Below are 14,375 nucleotides of genomic sequence, written 5' to 3' on the forward strand. Positions count from 1 at the left end.
GTTGGTCTTCTGCCACTTTCCATTATTTATAAGAGTTTGTTATTGCTTAGTTTCTCATTTTTGTTTTTACACTTGTAACAATTATAGAGCTCATAATTCTCTATGTCTATTTTTAACTTTGGTTTTGCACCATCAAATCTCTAGTACGATATTATTTTCTATTTCTCTCTACTACTATCGCACCGCCTACAGGCTCCATTGTTTCTGTCTATCTCTCCATCGTCATCTAGCATCTGAAGAATTTTTGATTTAGCTTTGCTTAGCTTAGGGCTTCCCTGTTTTTAACAAATCCCTACAACTTCTCGACATGTTTCTCAAGTTATCACCTTTCATTTCAATAATATTTTATAAGTATCTTCACCATTTTTATCCAAAAATGGCTAATTGATTCATTAATTATTTGAATTGATATTTCTTTTTAAACTCAAATCATTTTATACAGAATTTCAAAACACATGAACCTTAAAATCTTTTCAATTAAGTAAATTGCATGTTAGGTAATTTGTCTTCTGGTTTTCTTAAAAATAGTTACTATCACACTACAAAATCACAAAAGATTAATCGTTAACCAAAAAGAATTATATTTTAGTTTAGAGAAAAAATCGAGTTAAAATATTTATTATCTGCCAACCTGTAAAACAACTGGGACGTAGAACAGTTTGAATCAGAAGACTGAACATCCCAGCTGCATCTTAGACACATAAGATCGGTGTCCTTGTTACTGAGCTCTCTGAATCAAAGTAATCCAACTGAATATGCAAACATAGCAGCACATTAATCTCAAATCAGAAAATTAAGAAATGAAAAGGACATGAAAGCTTTACTTGTATCTCATTGGTTTGAGGACATCCTTTGCAAGAAGCACAACTAACCCATAAAGCATAATTTCGTATGCCAGTCTGTACATAAAAGTCTTGGAGGAAATTCTAACAACAGCTTCATGTAATATATGTATAATCTGTTTTAAATCCCAAAGAAAATTCCCAAACACCAAACTGAATGAAGACGACCAAACCAAAGAAACAACTTTTTGGATTGAGACATGAGAAAAGGATGATTCTCTGCTTTCATGTGTTAAATTCTTATCCTTCTTCTTTTCTTTTTCTTAAGAATTGTTTTTTATTTAGTTTCAAAAAAAAAGAATTGTTTCTTATCTTTTGCTCGTAAACAAATTTAAAAGTGTCTACAGTTTCGATTTTTCTGCTGATTAACGTAACACTGCAATAATATTTTTCTTTATTTTTCCTTCTTGTCATAATTATATTTGTGTTTTTTTTATTGTATGGAAGATGAGTTAATTATTAAATGTGTTACACACATTATCATTGTTCTTTATTTTCATTTTAAATATCAAACATTTGTTCAAAAAAAATATCAAACATAACCCACATGCTGAAAGTTAAAAAGTCTATTGACTATTTGCGCAAAAGAAAACGTTTTTTTATATATTAAAAGTTTAAAACTAAAAAGTAACTCATCATAATTCAGCCGTTTTTTATAAATACTTATAAATAGAAGTAAATTGATATTTATTTATGTATAGTGAAAAGTAGTGAAAACTAATATTTTATATCTTAAAAGAATAAAGGAGAATCGAATATTTCAGTTTTATTTTCAATTAAAATATATATAATTAAGTGGATGATATTATATAGAACTATTTTTTCTAGAAATTGTTGACATTACGATACATATTTTGACCGACTGTGACAAAGAGACTACATCAAATAATATAGTCCGACATTTATTAATAATGCCAACGTAACACCGACTGACACTTTTAATTCATTCGTAGTTTGCTAATTTCGGACCGTGTTTCTCATTACTTAACCAAAAGAAAATAAAAATTTTTTGGTCAAGCCACGATTAATTAATATAGGGAGAGCGTATTGAAAGAAGGAGAAGAGAGAATCGCGAAGAAAAAAAAGAATCAAAGCATGAGTAGGCAAGAGAATCACGATGGCAGCCGGATCTCAACTTCCGCCGCGTCGGACCCCATAGCTCCTCACTCCTCTGACTACGCTCGTTACCCCAGGCTTGAACCCAACGGCGTCACTCCTCCTCTGCCTCCCATCTCCTGCGATGCACCGACCACCATGCCGCCGAAGTTCAATCCCTACGTCTCTCCTTCACCTGCCCCTAAGTGTAAGCTACTTTGCATCATCCGATCTCGCATCTTATCGAATTTCTATGCTTGATTGATCGATTTTGGTTTTGGAGCAGATACAATGGCCTCTGTGAAGGACACGCTTTAGAAAAGGGGGAAAATGGCAGCAAGATCAAGAGCTACCGAAAGAAGCGATAAGGAAGATGTGTAAGAGAAAATCGATGCTCACATATATTTATATGGAGCCACCACCGTCTATAGAGACGAAATTAAGCATTGAAGACGGCGATATATCATGTGTGATTGAATCAATGAATTTAAGATGAATCTGTAACTCCGGCAGTTCATATTCATGGAGGAAGCAGAAAAGTCATCGCCGCCGCATGAATAAGATAACATAATATCGAATTAGGTCTACATGCGAAGACAATTACAACGGGTCGAAACGGTAGAGACACGAAGCCCAAAAAACAATGAAGCCCAAAATACAGTTAATAAAACGCAGAGTTCAGGCCATCCGTGACAGGTGTCAGCACAGCAGAGCTCAACTTATCTAGGTGGAATCATAGGTGGCATCACCTGGAGAGAGCAAACTCTATTTTATATAAATAGATTCCTCTCGTAATCAAACGAAGCTAATCACACTTTTAAAAGTTTTTATCACAGAGAGAATAACAAAAAAAAACAATTCTTTTTTTTTTGTTTTTGTCAGCAGCATTACAGACTTATATTGACTCTGTGAACCAAACTGGAGGATCTGCATCCATGTGAACGACATAAAACAATTGCTGTCTTGCACTCCGTGCTTGGTACATGGATGATCTCCGTAGCAGTGAAGCTACTCTTTAGACTTCGTATGTCTTCTAAATAATTTGCAAAGGCTGACCGTTCATCAGGTTTCGAAACCATCTTCACCAACTGCGAACAATCCATTGCAAAAGTAACATTATACTTAGGGCTGGGCATTTTATCCGTTAAATTTGATTCGATTCGTTATCCGTTGCTATTCGATCCGTCTGAATATCCGTAAGCTTTCGAAGCAAAGCAAATACTAAAATTCAATATCCGTCAAAATCGAAGCAAATCACAAATATTAAAATTTTGGGAAGCGAATATCCGATCCGTCAATATATAAATACATGTATATTTTGATTATGTTTAAAGTTTTAAATGTATAAAATTATATAATTATTATTCTAATATATTATTTGATAGATTCTATTCATATGATTACTTATATAAAAGTATTACATAAAAGGAAGAGAAAATATTTATGACAATTATAATTTTTTCTTAAGTTTTGTGTTATTATAATTTTAACTAAGTTTTAAAATTAACAAAATATGAAGATTCACTACTTCTTTTAATTTTTATCTTTTATATCATGCAAAAAAATATATTTTACAAAACAAATTTGGATCAAATTTTTAAGATTATTTGTATTAATCAAAACAAATGAGAGATCCGTAAGTATCCGCGAATATCCGCAAATATCTATTTATTTTCCGGATATCCGTTTTTCCGAATATCCGTATTTTTCTGAAGCAAAGCAAATCGAAAAATCAGATATCCGTAACATTCGAAGCAAATCACAAATACCTTCAAAAACCTGAATATCCGATCCGTGCCCATACTGTCTTAAATTCCGCATACATTCTATTACCCAAATAAGAGCCTCAATCTCCGCGTGTAGAGGAGATAAACTCGCCCTTGTGTTTCTTACTCCCATCAAACCCTCGAATCTTGGCAAAGTGTTGTACCACCCCTCACATGAAAATTTTTCCTTGTCCTTCCATGATCCATCCGAGAAACACCATCTACCCGTATTAGTTATAACTTGTGGTACTACTACAGAAGATGGTTCTGCCTTCTGAGGAATAGAGATTTGCGCTTCTGTCCAAAGTCGGAATTCAGTCTCGGCCACCTTAAGTGTATCCTGTGGATCAATATTCAAATTGCTAAAAACTTTACCATTCCGTGCCTTCCAAATATACCATAAAATCCATGCAAAATAGTGATCATCAATTACTGGAGGAACCCGCCAGAATAAATAATCTATGTTCGCGAATAATGAGTCGCTGGGAAAGTGCAATGGATTCGATGGGATTCGCGAAAGGGCCCACACTTGTGCTGCTGGTGGACATTCAAAAAATACATGATTGATCATCTCTTCGTGGTCTCCACATCTGGTACAGATAGTGTCCCCTTTTATTCCTCTTGCGTGGAGGTTTTTCATTACCGCTAGACATCCAGACAACATTTACCATAGAAAGTGCCTCATCTTTGGTGGACACTTTATTTTCCAACAGTACACCTTCAAGGGAGTGATTGATGGGCCATGCTGTGGTAAAACTTGTTCCTTATCTGGATACACTCTTTCAATCTGATAACCCGTTTTAACAATATATCTCCCATTATTTGTGAAATACTAGTCATCCCGATCCATTAACAGAGTTCTGCTTAATGGGATACTTAGAATAATATCTACATCCTCAGAATCCACCAGATTCTGAATTGCTTGAATATTCCATGTCCTTGAATTTTCATTGATGAGTGAGTCTACCATAAGGTCCGGGTAAAGGTTGTGATTATTTTTATTTGCTGGTCTCGGACGGGTGGATGGGAGCCAAGGATCATTCCATACTGAGATGGTTGATCCTGATCCCACCTTTTTAATTAGTCCTTTGCTAACCAGAGATCTAGTAGAAACAATACTTCGCCATCCATAGAACGCCGAGTATGACCGAATGGGTTCCAAAGGCGATGCGTTCCTGAAATATCGTCTTTTGAAAACCCGGGAGAATAGAGACGGAGGTTTCTCTATTAATCTCCAAAACTGCTTTCCTAACATAGCCGTATTAAAGTCCGTAAAGTCTTTAAAGCCCAGACCTCCCTCTTCCTTGGGTAGACAAACTTTGTCCCATGATTGCCAGTGCATATCTCTTGTTGATCCCCCTGGACTCCACCAAAATTTCGCTACTGCACTCGTAAGCTTTTTAATAATCGTTTTAGGTATACGAAAGCTGGCCATAATGTGATTTGGTAAGACCGTGACCACTGATTTTATGATCACTTCCTTCTCTCCCTTCGAGAAAAATCTGAAGGTCCATCTGTTGACTCTATTATTTAGCCGTTCTTGAACAAACCCGAAAACCTGTATTTTTGAGCCACTTAGATTTTCAGGTATTCCCAAATAAAAGCCCATCCCTCCTTGATTTTGTATCCCTAGAATATCTCGTATTTCCTGTCTGTCCACTTCTTCAATCTTATGTCCGAATTGAATTGAAGATTTATCAAAGTTTATTTGCTGTCCTGATACTTCCTCGTATTCCTTCAAAATTTTGAGAATTGTCCGACACTCCTCTTTTTGAGCCTTACAAAAGAACAGACTATCATCTGCGAAAAGCAAATGAGAGATAAATGGGCATGCCCTGGCCACCTTTATGCCTGTCAGCTGTTTTTCCTTTTCCGCTTTTTTAATATTCGCTATCAACGCCTCCGTACACAAAATAAAAAGATTAGGTGACAACGGATCTCCTTGACGCAGGCATCTCTTTGGAACAATGTGCCTTTTCGGCTGACCATTTAATAGGACTCTATATTGAACCGAAGAGATGCATTCCATTATGAGTTTTATCCAATGATGATCAAACCCCATTTTTGCCAGTACCTCTTGGAGAAAAACCCATTCCACTCTATCATAGGCCTTGCTCATATCCGTTTTAATGGTCATGAATTTGTTTTGGCAAGCCTTATTTGTTCTCAAACCATGAAACTATCTCCTGAGCGATAAGTATATTGTCAGAAATCAGTTTTCCTGGCACGAAAGCTGACTGAGTTTCCGAGATAAGTGATGGGAGACACGCTTTTAACCTCTGGCATAAGATTTTCAAGATAATCTTATATCCTACGTTACACAAACTAATAGGCCTTATTTCCTTCATCCTTGTTGGCCTCTCCGTTTTTGGGATTAGACAAATATGCGTCATATAAAAATAACACTTTTTAAAGTTTTTATCACAAAAATAACACTAAAAAAATAAAATAATCAAATAGCATTTTTTTGTTTTGAAATTTTTAATATTTATTTTTTATTTTAAAAAATTTACACATTCTTAAAACCTCACCCCTTAACTCTAAACAGTAAATCTTAGATTAATTAATTCAACGGTTATAAATATATATTTACTCTTCAATAAAACTTTTTGGATCATTTTCTTCTTTGGAATATTATTTTTGTGACAAAAACTTGATTTGGTGCTATTCTAATATTTTTCTCTTAAAAAAACATTATTACTATTTTTCATATGTTATTTAGATTTTTTTAATAAATAAAATAATATTCTCTCCGTTTCAAAATGTTATATGTTTTGGTTTTTTATACGATTTATAAAAATATTAAATAGGGCAATTTTCTAAAATAGCACTTTTTAAATAGGGCAATGTTATTTGTTATACTATTTTTGTGACAAAACCTTAGTTTGGTGCTGTTCTAATCTTTTTCATATTCTAATATTTTTCTCTTAAAAACATTATAACTATTTTTCACATGTTTATTTAGATTTTTAATAAATAAAATAATATTCTCTCCGTTTCAAAATGTTTTATGTTTTGGTTTTTTCATACAGATTTATAAAAGATATTAAATAGGACAATTTTCTAAAATTTCACTTTTTAAGTTTTTATCACAAAAATAGCACTCAAAAAATAAAATGACCAAAATAGCATTTTTTGTTTTGAAAATTTTCATTTTAATTTTTTATTTTTAAAAATTTGAACACATTCCTAAAACCCCACTCCTTAACTCTAAACCTTAAGTCTTAGATTAATTAACCCAAATGTTATAAATGCATATTTACCCTTCAATAAAACTTCTTTTGGTCATTTTCATACTTGTGGTGCTATTTTTATGACAAAAATTTGGTTTACTGCTATCTTGATTTTTTCTCTATTATAAATATACATATTAAATGCTAAATTTATGTGATTATCTATTTTCCATAATTATAAACTAATAAGAATTCAGTAAATGCAATTAATATTCTTTAATTTTAAATATATATATATTTTTTTGTCGACAACATTACAGACTCATATAGACTCTGTAATCCAAACTGGCTACTCGGTATCCATATGGACAATAAACGACGATTGTTGCCTCACACCACGTGCTAAGCGATCCGCCATAATGTTTTGCGTCCTTGGTATATGAATAATCTCTGAGTTATGAAAACTCTTTTTTAGACTCCTGATGTCTTCTAGATAGCTTGCAAATTTTTTTAAATATAAAAATGTATGTTTTGAAACAATTTTTTTCGTAGAATATGTATTTTCATGAAATGGAATGGCTAATTCCTAAACTCTGCTTAGCACTAATGTTGGGGGCTTGAAAACGATTAGAGTAAGAAGAAGAAAAAGAGAATATTCCTTATAAACTCTACTTAGTCTAATTTTATAAACTCTTAAGATGTCAACAATGCTTAAGTAAACTAGTTTCATCATCTCATCAGAGGGAAATATATAATTTACAAATTTTTTTTGTAACTGGCTTCTACAATTTACATTTTATTGAATTCATTATATTTTAAGAATATAAACGAATGGTTGGTGCATTATTTTTTAATCACAAAGTAATATTGCATTTTAGTAATTTATAGAATCATACACAATAACAATTCAACTTTTTTTAAAAAGGCTGTATCGAAGTTTAATGGACCTAACCATAACAATTTTTTTTTGACTTAACCTAACCATAACAAATTAATATGAAAAATGGATTTATTTTGTTTCTATCAGTGTGATCGATACTACTGAATTTGATGTATTAGATATATATTATTAGACGCAATGGATACGATTTACCAACAATATAAAGTAGAAATTACCACAATCTAGTAGGGGTGGAAAAAAAAACCGAACTGATCGAACCGAACCAAAATCTATTATCAAATAGTTAGGTTTAAGATTTTCCTAACCCGAACCAACCGAACCGAAACTGATCCGAACCAAAACCGATTAAACCAAACCAAAATTAAACCGAACTCATAACCAATGTGCTTTTGTTATTATTGAATTAAACATACTAGAAATATACAATATACTAAAATCCTAAGACTAAAATTATTGTTAACTTTATTAACTTTCTTAACGATTTGTCTTTACTTTCTATTTATTTTGGTTAATTTTTCTTTGATTGTGTTCTTATAAACCTTTTGTAGTTTGTTAAAGTTTTTGTTTCAGTTTTATACAGTCAAACTTTTATAAATTAATAATGTTGGGACTACACCAAAACTATATTTTTTTATTAATTTATAGAGATTATTAATTTATCGAGATACTAATTGAACCAAAAACTCAATTTGGGACTATAAAATTATATTAATTTAAAGAGATATTAATCTATCGATTATTAATTTAAAAATGTTATACTGTATTAGATATAGTTTACATAGTTTATTTTTAAGAAGCATTATTAACAATGTTTTTTCTAGACTACAGTTAATTTTGATTTGATAATGTTGTGTGTTTTTTAAATTATTTTGTTTCGGTTTTATATTGGATTTAATTAACATAATTTAGTTTTTCATAGTTCCCAACATGATGATTTTATGAACATGCGTTTGTCTTTTAAAACTAAATTTAAACCGAACTGAAAAAGATCCAAACCAAACTAATTATGGTTTACTTTGGTTGGATAAATTATGGAACCGAATTAACCGAACTGAACCGAAGCCGAACCGAACCGATAAAATAACCGAAGTGCAGACCCTTACGATCTAGATATATAGAAAGTCGCTTATATAGTTGTAATAGCATATATATTTGACCTTAAATCATTACATTGTATATTTAATTCTTCCAAAAACACTGATATATATTACTTAATTTGTGTTATTATATATAATTTTAAAGCTTTCCAAAAGCCTTTTAAGTAGATTTTCAAAAGCATTCACAATACACAAACTCACATTAAAAACGTCACTGCAAATACTTTATTTTGCTTCTCGAACATGTACATTATATATGATTTAAATTGTTATCAATAAGCGTAGGGTAAGGTTAGGGAAATATTTACCATGAAATGGTATTAAGGAAACTCTGATTAATTTATATATGTATATCCTTTTACATAGATTACTCACAAATGTAGTAAACCAAATCTGATTATTCAAGGATCGCAATGTGCGAGATGAACATTATGTATACTAATTATTTTACGTACTTTTATTTAATTTGTGTTGATTTATGTGTTATAAAGTAATAAATATATACTGAATACTTGAGAAGTGTGTAAATATCATGTATATAATTAAACTGGAGTAAGCACATATATCAAAATAAGTAAATCAAAGCAATCATTTTACTTATTTATATGGCATATAATTAAAGTTTAATGATATTGACATAGATATAGTATATTTTAGTATGAATATTTAATTGAAGCTTCTTGATTCTTACTCATATGATTTATTAATATTTTATATTTGTAACAAAATTTAAACCATTAATCACAAAATTTACAATCATTGTAAGAAATCAGTGCAAATTTCAAAATTAAAATACTGAGGTCTGAATACCTTTTCAATGTAAATTTCAAAATTAACGTGTTTATATATTTTTATATGGAAAATAGTTTAATTTAAATGATATCAATATATATATATATATATAATCTGAATATCTATTAAATTATATTTTATATTCATAAAATTTTATGATCATTTGTATCTTTTTATAGCCAAAAGTAAAACAATTGTTCACAAAAATTTCATTGTAAGACTTTTAAAAGTTTTAGTAATTTATAATCGTTTTAAAAAATTTAAAATATAACATATAAAAATCTATTTTTTTTATTTTTTGATAATATAAATTATACAAAAAGGATGGAGGATACAAAAATTATTATCAAATTTTTATGATTCGAATTGAATTATCATATCTATGTTAATCATATTAGGTAATTTTTTAGCTTTTATTTATGAAAAGAACAAATAATTATTTTTATGTAATACTAATCAATTGATAGTTAATTTAATAAAGAGTACTATAATATAAATTATGATAGACCAACCTGTTTTTTTTAAGATTCTGAAAATTATTCTAATGACATGTGGTTACACTCAAAGATTGTAAGGTTCCTCAGTCAATATATAAGAGATCGATCATGTTCTATTTAATCTCTCAAGTCTTTCTTATTCAGATAACTAGTTGAATTATCTCGGCGTGATTTCAAACACAATGACTCTATAACCAAGTTGATCTTGGGATGTGTTTTTAGAACTGATTACCAGTTGGTAATGATGAAACTCTGAATAGGATTAGTTTCCCAAGAACTAATAGTTGCTATGCATAATGCATCGTGGCATCAAGTATTACCTCAAACAAATTAGTCCAGGTGGTGTCAATTTATATAACTTTTTATCTTTTTCTTACCACCTGAAACATTTCAAGATAGCAGGATCAGCGAGCCTGTAACTTAACATAGTTAATGGTCTTGAAAACACTTAGCGTAGTCAAAGAATTGTTTATAATGTAAAATTTAGCAAAATACGTATATAATCTATATTAGGTGGTTGTCCCGAAATTACAGATATAAATATGTATGAAAATATATATTATGTATACAATGTCATAAATTTTTAAAATTAGTTGTTAAGTTTCCATAAATTTGATGAAAAATAACTAATAAATATTAGTAATAATCTTCTGGAATTATATATGTAATTATCACATTAACTTTTCCAACATATTATGCATCTTTATTGGTCTTTTCTTATTTTTTTGTTATTATTTATTTCTTTTTAATAAATTTTGCTAATATTTTCCTAAGTTTTTACATATTTTTGCCAAATATTTACTTTTATCTTTAAATATTAATACAACATACAATCAATGAACCAAAATACATTTTATAATTCTTTTCAATAATAGCATTACCTTATTCACAATATTATTTGATTTAAATGCAATTTTTTTGTTGTAAATCAAAGTTCTCACATGTTTCGTGAAATATATTCCCTTCAAAGCCTAATTATTTATAAACCTTATATGAACATTATAAGAGATTAATAATTATTATAGATACAAATATATTTTTATATGAATAGGAAATCATTATATGATTTCTATAAATTGTTTTCTATTCATTATTTTATGTAGTATATAGATATAAAAAGAACTGATAAAAAATTATTACATTTTCTATAATTTTGAAAATTAGCTACTATTAATTATTATTTGTAATATCATTTAGGTATTTGGCAAGTGATAATAAATAGTTTTAGAATCAATTTTTATTTACGATCTAAATAAAATAATTAAAAAATATAAAAAGTTTTATTCAATTTATTATGTAGATTATAAATATAAAAAGAATTAATCAAATGTTATTATTCTTGTTATATAATTTCAACAATTAGTTACCATAAGTCATTATTTGTAATATAATTTAGATTATTTGGCAAGTGGAATTAATTGGTTCGAGATTTATTTATTTTTATTTTAAATATAAAATTAAATAAATAAAATTAAAAATTATCGACCACGCAAGTTATAACAATTTTCTTATGACTTCACAAATGATCAACATGTAAACAAAATTCACTTAATGACTTCACGTTTAATATATATGAGATTTATTTTTCTTATAAATGTTTTATAAACTCATATAAATAATTTTAAATTAAGATAAAATAATTTTCTAAGTCATGTTAGATAATTTTATAAATGTTTTAATTTTTTATAAATGACTTATAAGACATAAATGGCCATTATAATAGTAATTATTAAAAAATTTATTTACGAATATAATATTTTATAAGAATATAAAATCAATATATTGATCTCTATAAATTGTGTTCTACTAACTATTTTATGTAGTATACAAATATAAAAAGAATTAATCAAACAATAGTACTCTTTCTATATATTTTTGACAATTAGTTACAATAAATTATTATTTCTGAAATCATTTAGACTATTTGGTAAGTGATATTAATTATTTCTAGATAGGGGTGGGACAGACCGGATATACGGGGTATATTAGGATATTCGGATCTGCATCCGGATCCGCATGATCCATAAAATTGCTACACGGATCCGGATTCGGGATTTTTGGATATCCGAGGTTTGGATATCATGACTAAAATCCAAATTCCCGTGGATATTCGGATCCAAACATTTTGTTAAATTAAAAAATATAAATTAAATTTTAATGAGTTATTAACCATTTATTTAGTCTAGTTAAAACTATTTTTAAAAAATTGAAAAGTTATTTAAATTTAATAAAACTAAAGTTTTAGTTATTTTATATATAGACTATATATGTTATACATATATAAATATAATTATATTTTAAATATTTTAAATATATAATAGGTCTGGATCCGGATACCGAGAACTAAAATTTCACTATCCAGATCCCTATCCGGATCACTCGGATCCATAGAAGTACTATCCGGATCCAGACTCCCCGGATATCCATTTTTCAGACTGGATCAGAGCGGACACTAGATCAAAACGGATACCAGATTTTTGATTGACATTTAATCAAAAGTTAGTTAAGTGACTTCTCATTTAATATATACTAGACCATGACCCGCTCGACCGAGCGGGTATTTATTTATTTTATTTTTTATTTTTTTTGTTAATAATGATGCATTTTTAATAGTTAACTGTATTACTCTTTTTTGACACGGGATTTTATTATATGATTAGTTATTGTGTTAGGGTTAACAATCTATTGTGTCATGGATATAAGAATGGGTATTTATTTGATTTTTTATACATTAATATGTGGATGTTGATTCTCACGTTTATTGATAGATTTTTGAAATCAATGTCAGTTTGTTGATATATTTTTTGTTTTAAATATTGCAGTAAATTTAGTTTGGTCCGCAAGTTAAAGGGCCATTGACTTTATGGTAACAAATCTTTTCAAATTAATTATAGAGTTGCTAAGTATATAAAGCCAATAATTCGAAATGAATGAGTCAATTTTTGATAGATTTCGGAAATTTTGGGTGTAAAAATGGCAAGACATCATTCTTAGTTATAGCTTTATTTATTACAACAGTGGCATGACATTGTAAATATAATGAAAAACTCAGGGCAATTTTTATTTTGTACTTCTCTTTTAATAGTATAGATAGGAGAACTACTAAAACTGAAGTACATTTAAGATTTTAACATGGATAATAATATAAAAAGAGTATAATACTATTTGAAAATATTGATACAATATATTAAGGAAAAATGGGCTTAAATTAATAAGAAAAATTGGAAGTCTATTATTATATTATTAAAACTGAAGTACTTTTGAGATTATTTTGGAAACATGGATAACAATATAAAAAAGCGTATAATGCTGTTTGAAAATATTGATATCAATATATAAGAAAAAATAATAATAATGAGGTTAAATTAATAAGAAAAAATAGAAATCCATTATATTATGAGAAACTATATATCTTAGTCAACTTTAAAATATATGAAATTGACTCAATCGAATTACCTAAAAACATTCTCTTGTCTAAAATAATCATAAAGCAAAATTTAAATTGTATATACATATTTCAAACAAAAATAATAATTTAAAATTTATTTCTATCAAAAATTGATTTCAAAAATAAACATATACTCAAAAATTGATTTTACTAAAATATTTTTCAATAACCATTATAAAAAATGTTTTCAGTATATATAACAAAATATAATACAAATCCCAATTTCAAACACCAACTTAAATTATGGTTTTTATATTTTACATTAAATTTTAAAAATATAATATATGTGATTATTTATATGAAGGTACGTACGTAAAAAATATTATTAATCAGTGTTATAAAAATCGCTAGACTGTTGTTAGGCGTCTAGTAGAGTATTATTGTTTAGAAGGCGCCTAAAGGCCGGCTTTCTGGATGCATAGACCGATTTTTTGAAAAATTGGATTGAAAAATTTGTATAGTTTATACCTGATTTGCTGACTAGGCGGGCACCTAGGTGAACCGACTTTTAGAAAATTGCTATTAATGATATAATTACTTCTATGATGGTACATATAAAATACAATTAATTATATGATGATACATATATGATATATAATAGTGACATGAAAACAATAGAAACATATTTTTGAAAAATACATATGCACGGATATGCAGATCAAAAAGTCTAGTTTAAACTATTAAAACTGAAGTACAATGTGAATATCATCTTTATACTTACCGGTGAATGCCACTATTTTTTAACTCTTAACTATAGATAATAT

At 28.6% G+C, this 14,375-nt stretch overlaps 1 protein-coding gene and 1 long non-coding RNA gene across 2 annotated transcripts; one reads left to right on the plus strand and one right to left on the minus strand.

Moving 5' to 3' along the window:
• Window positions 1-1,730: 1,730 nt before the first annotated feature.
• Window positions 1,731-2,429, minus strand: LOC130510805 (uncharacterized). Its single transcript, XR_008944574.1, has 2 exons — window positions 2,337-2,429; window positions 1,731-2,249 (listed from the first exon to the last, which is right to left on the minus strand). It is a non-coding gene; the product is annotated as an uncharacterized LOC130510805 (long non-coding RNA).
• Window positions 1,938-2,343, plus strand: LOC130510804 (GEM-like protein 1). The gene is made up of 2 exons (XM_057007469.1): window positions 1,938-2,145; window positions 2,224-2,343. The coding sequence occupies exons 1-2, from the start codon at window positions 1,938-1,940 to the stop codon at window positions 2,253-2,255; spliced, it is 240 nt and encodes a 79-aa protein (XP_056863449.1). The 3' UTR covers window positions 2,256-2,343.
• Window positions 2,430-14,375: the final 11,946 nt, after the last annotated feature.

The sequence above is a fragment of the Raphanus sativus genome, chromosome 4 (assembly GCF_000801105.2).
Source record: "Raphanus sativus cultivar WK10039 chromosome 4, ASM80110v3, whole genome shotgun sequence".
Classification (NCBI taxonomy): Eukaryota; Viridiplantae; Streptophyta; class Magnoliopsida; order Brassicales; family Brassicaceae; genus Raphanus; species Raphanus sativus.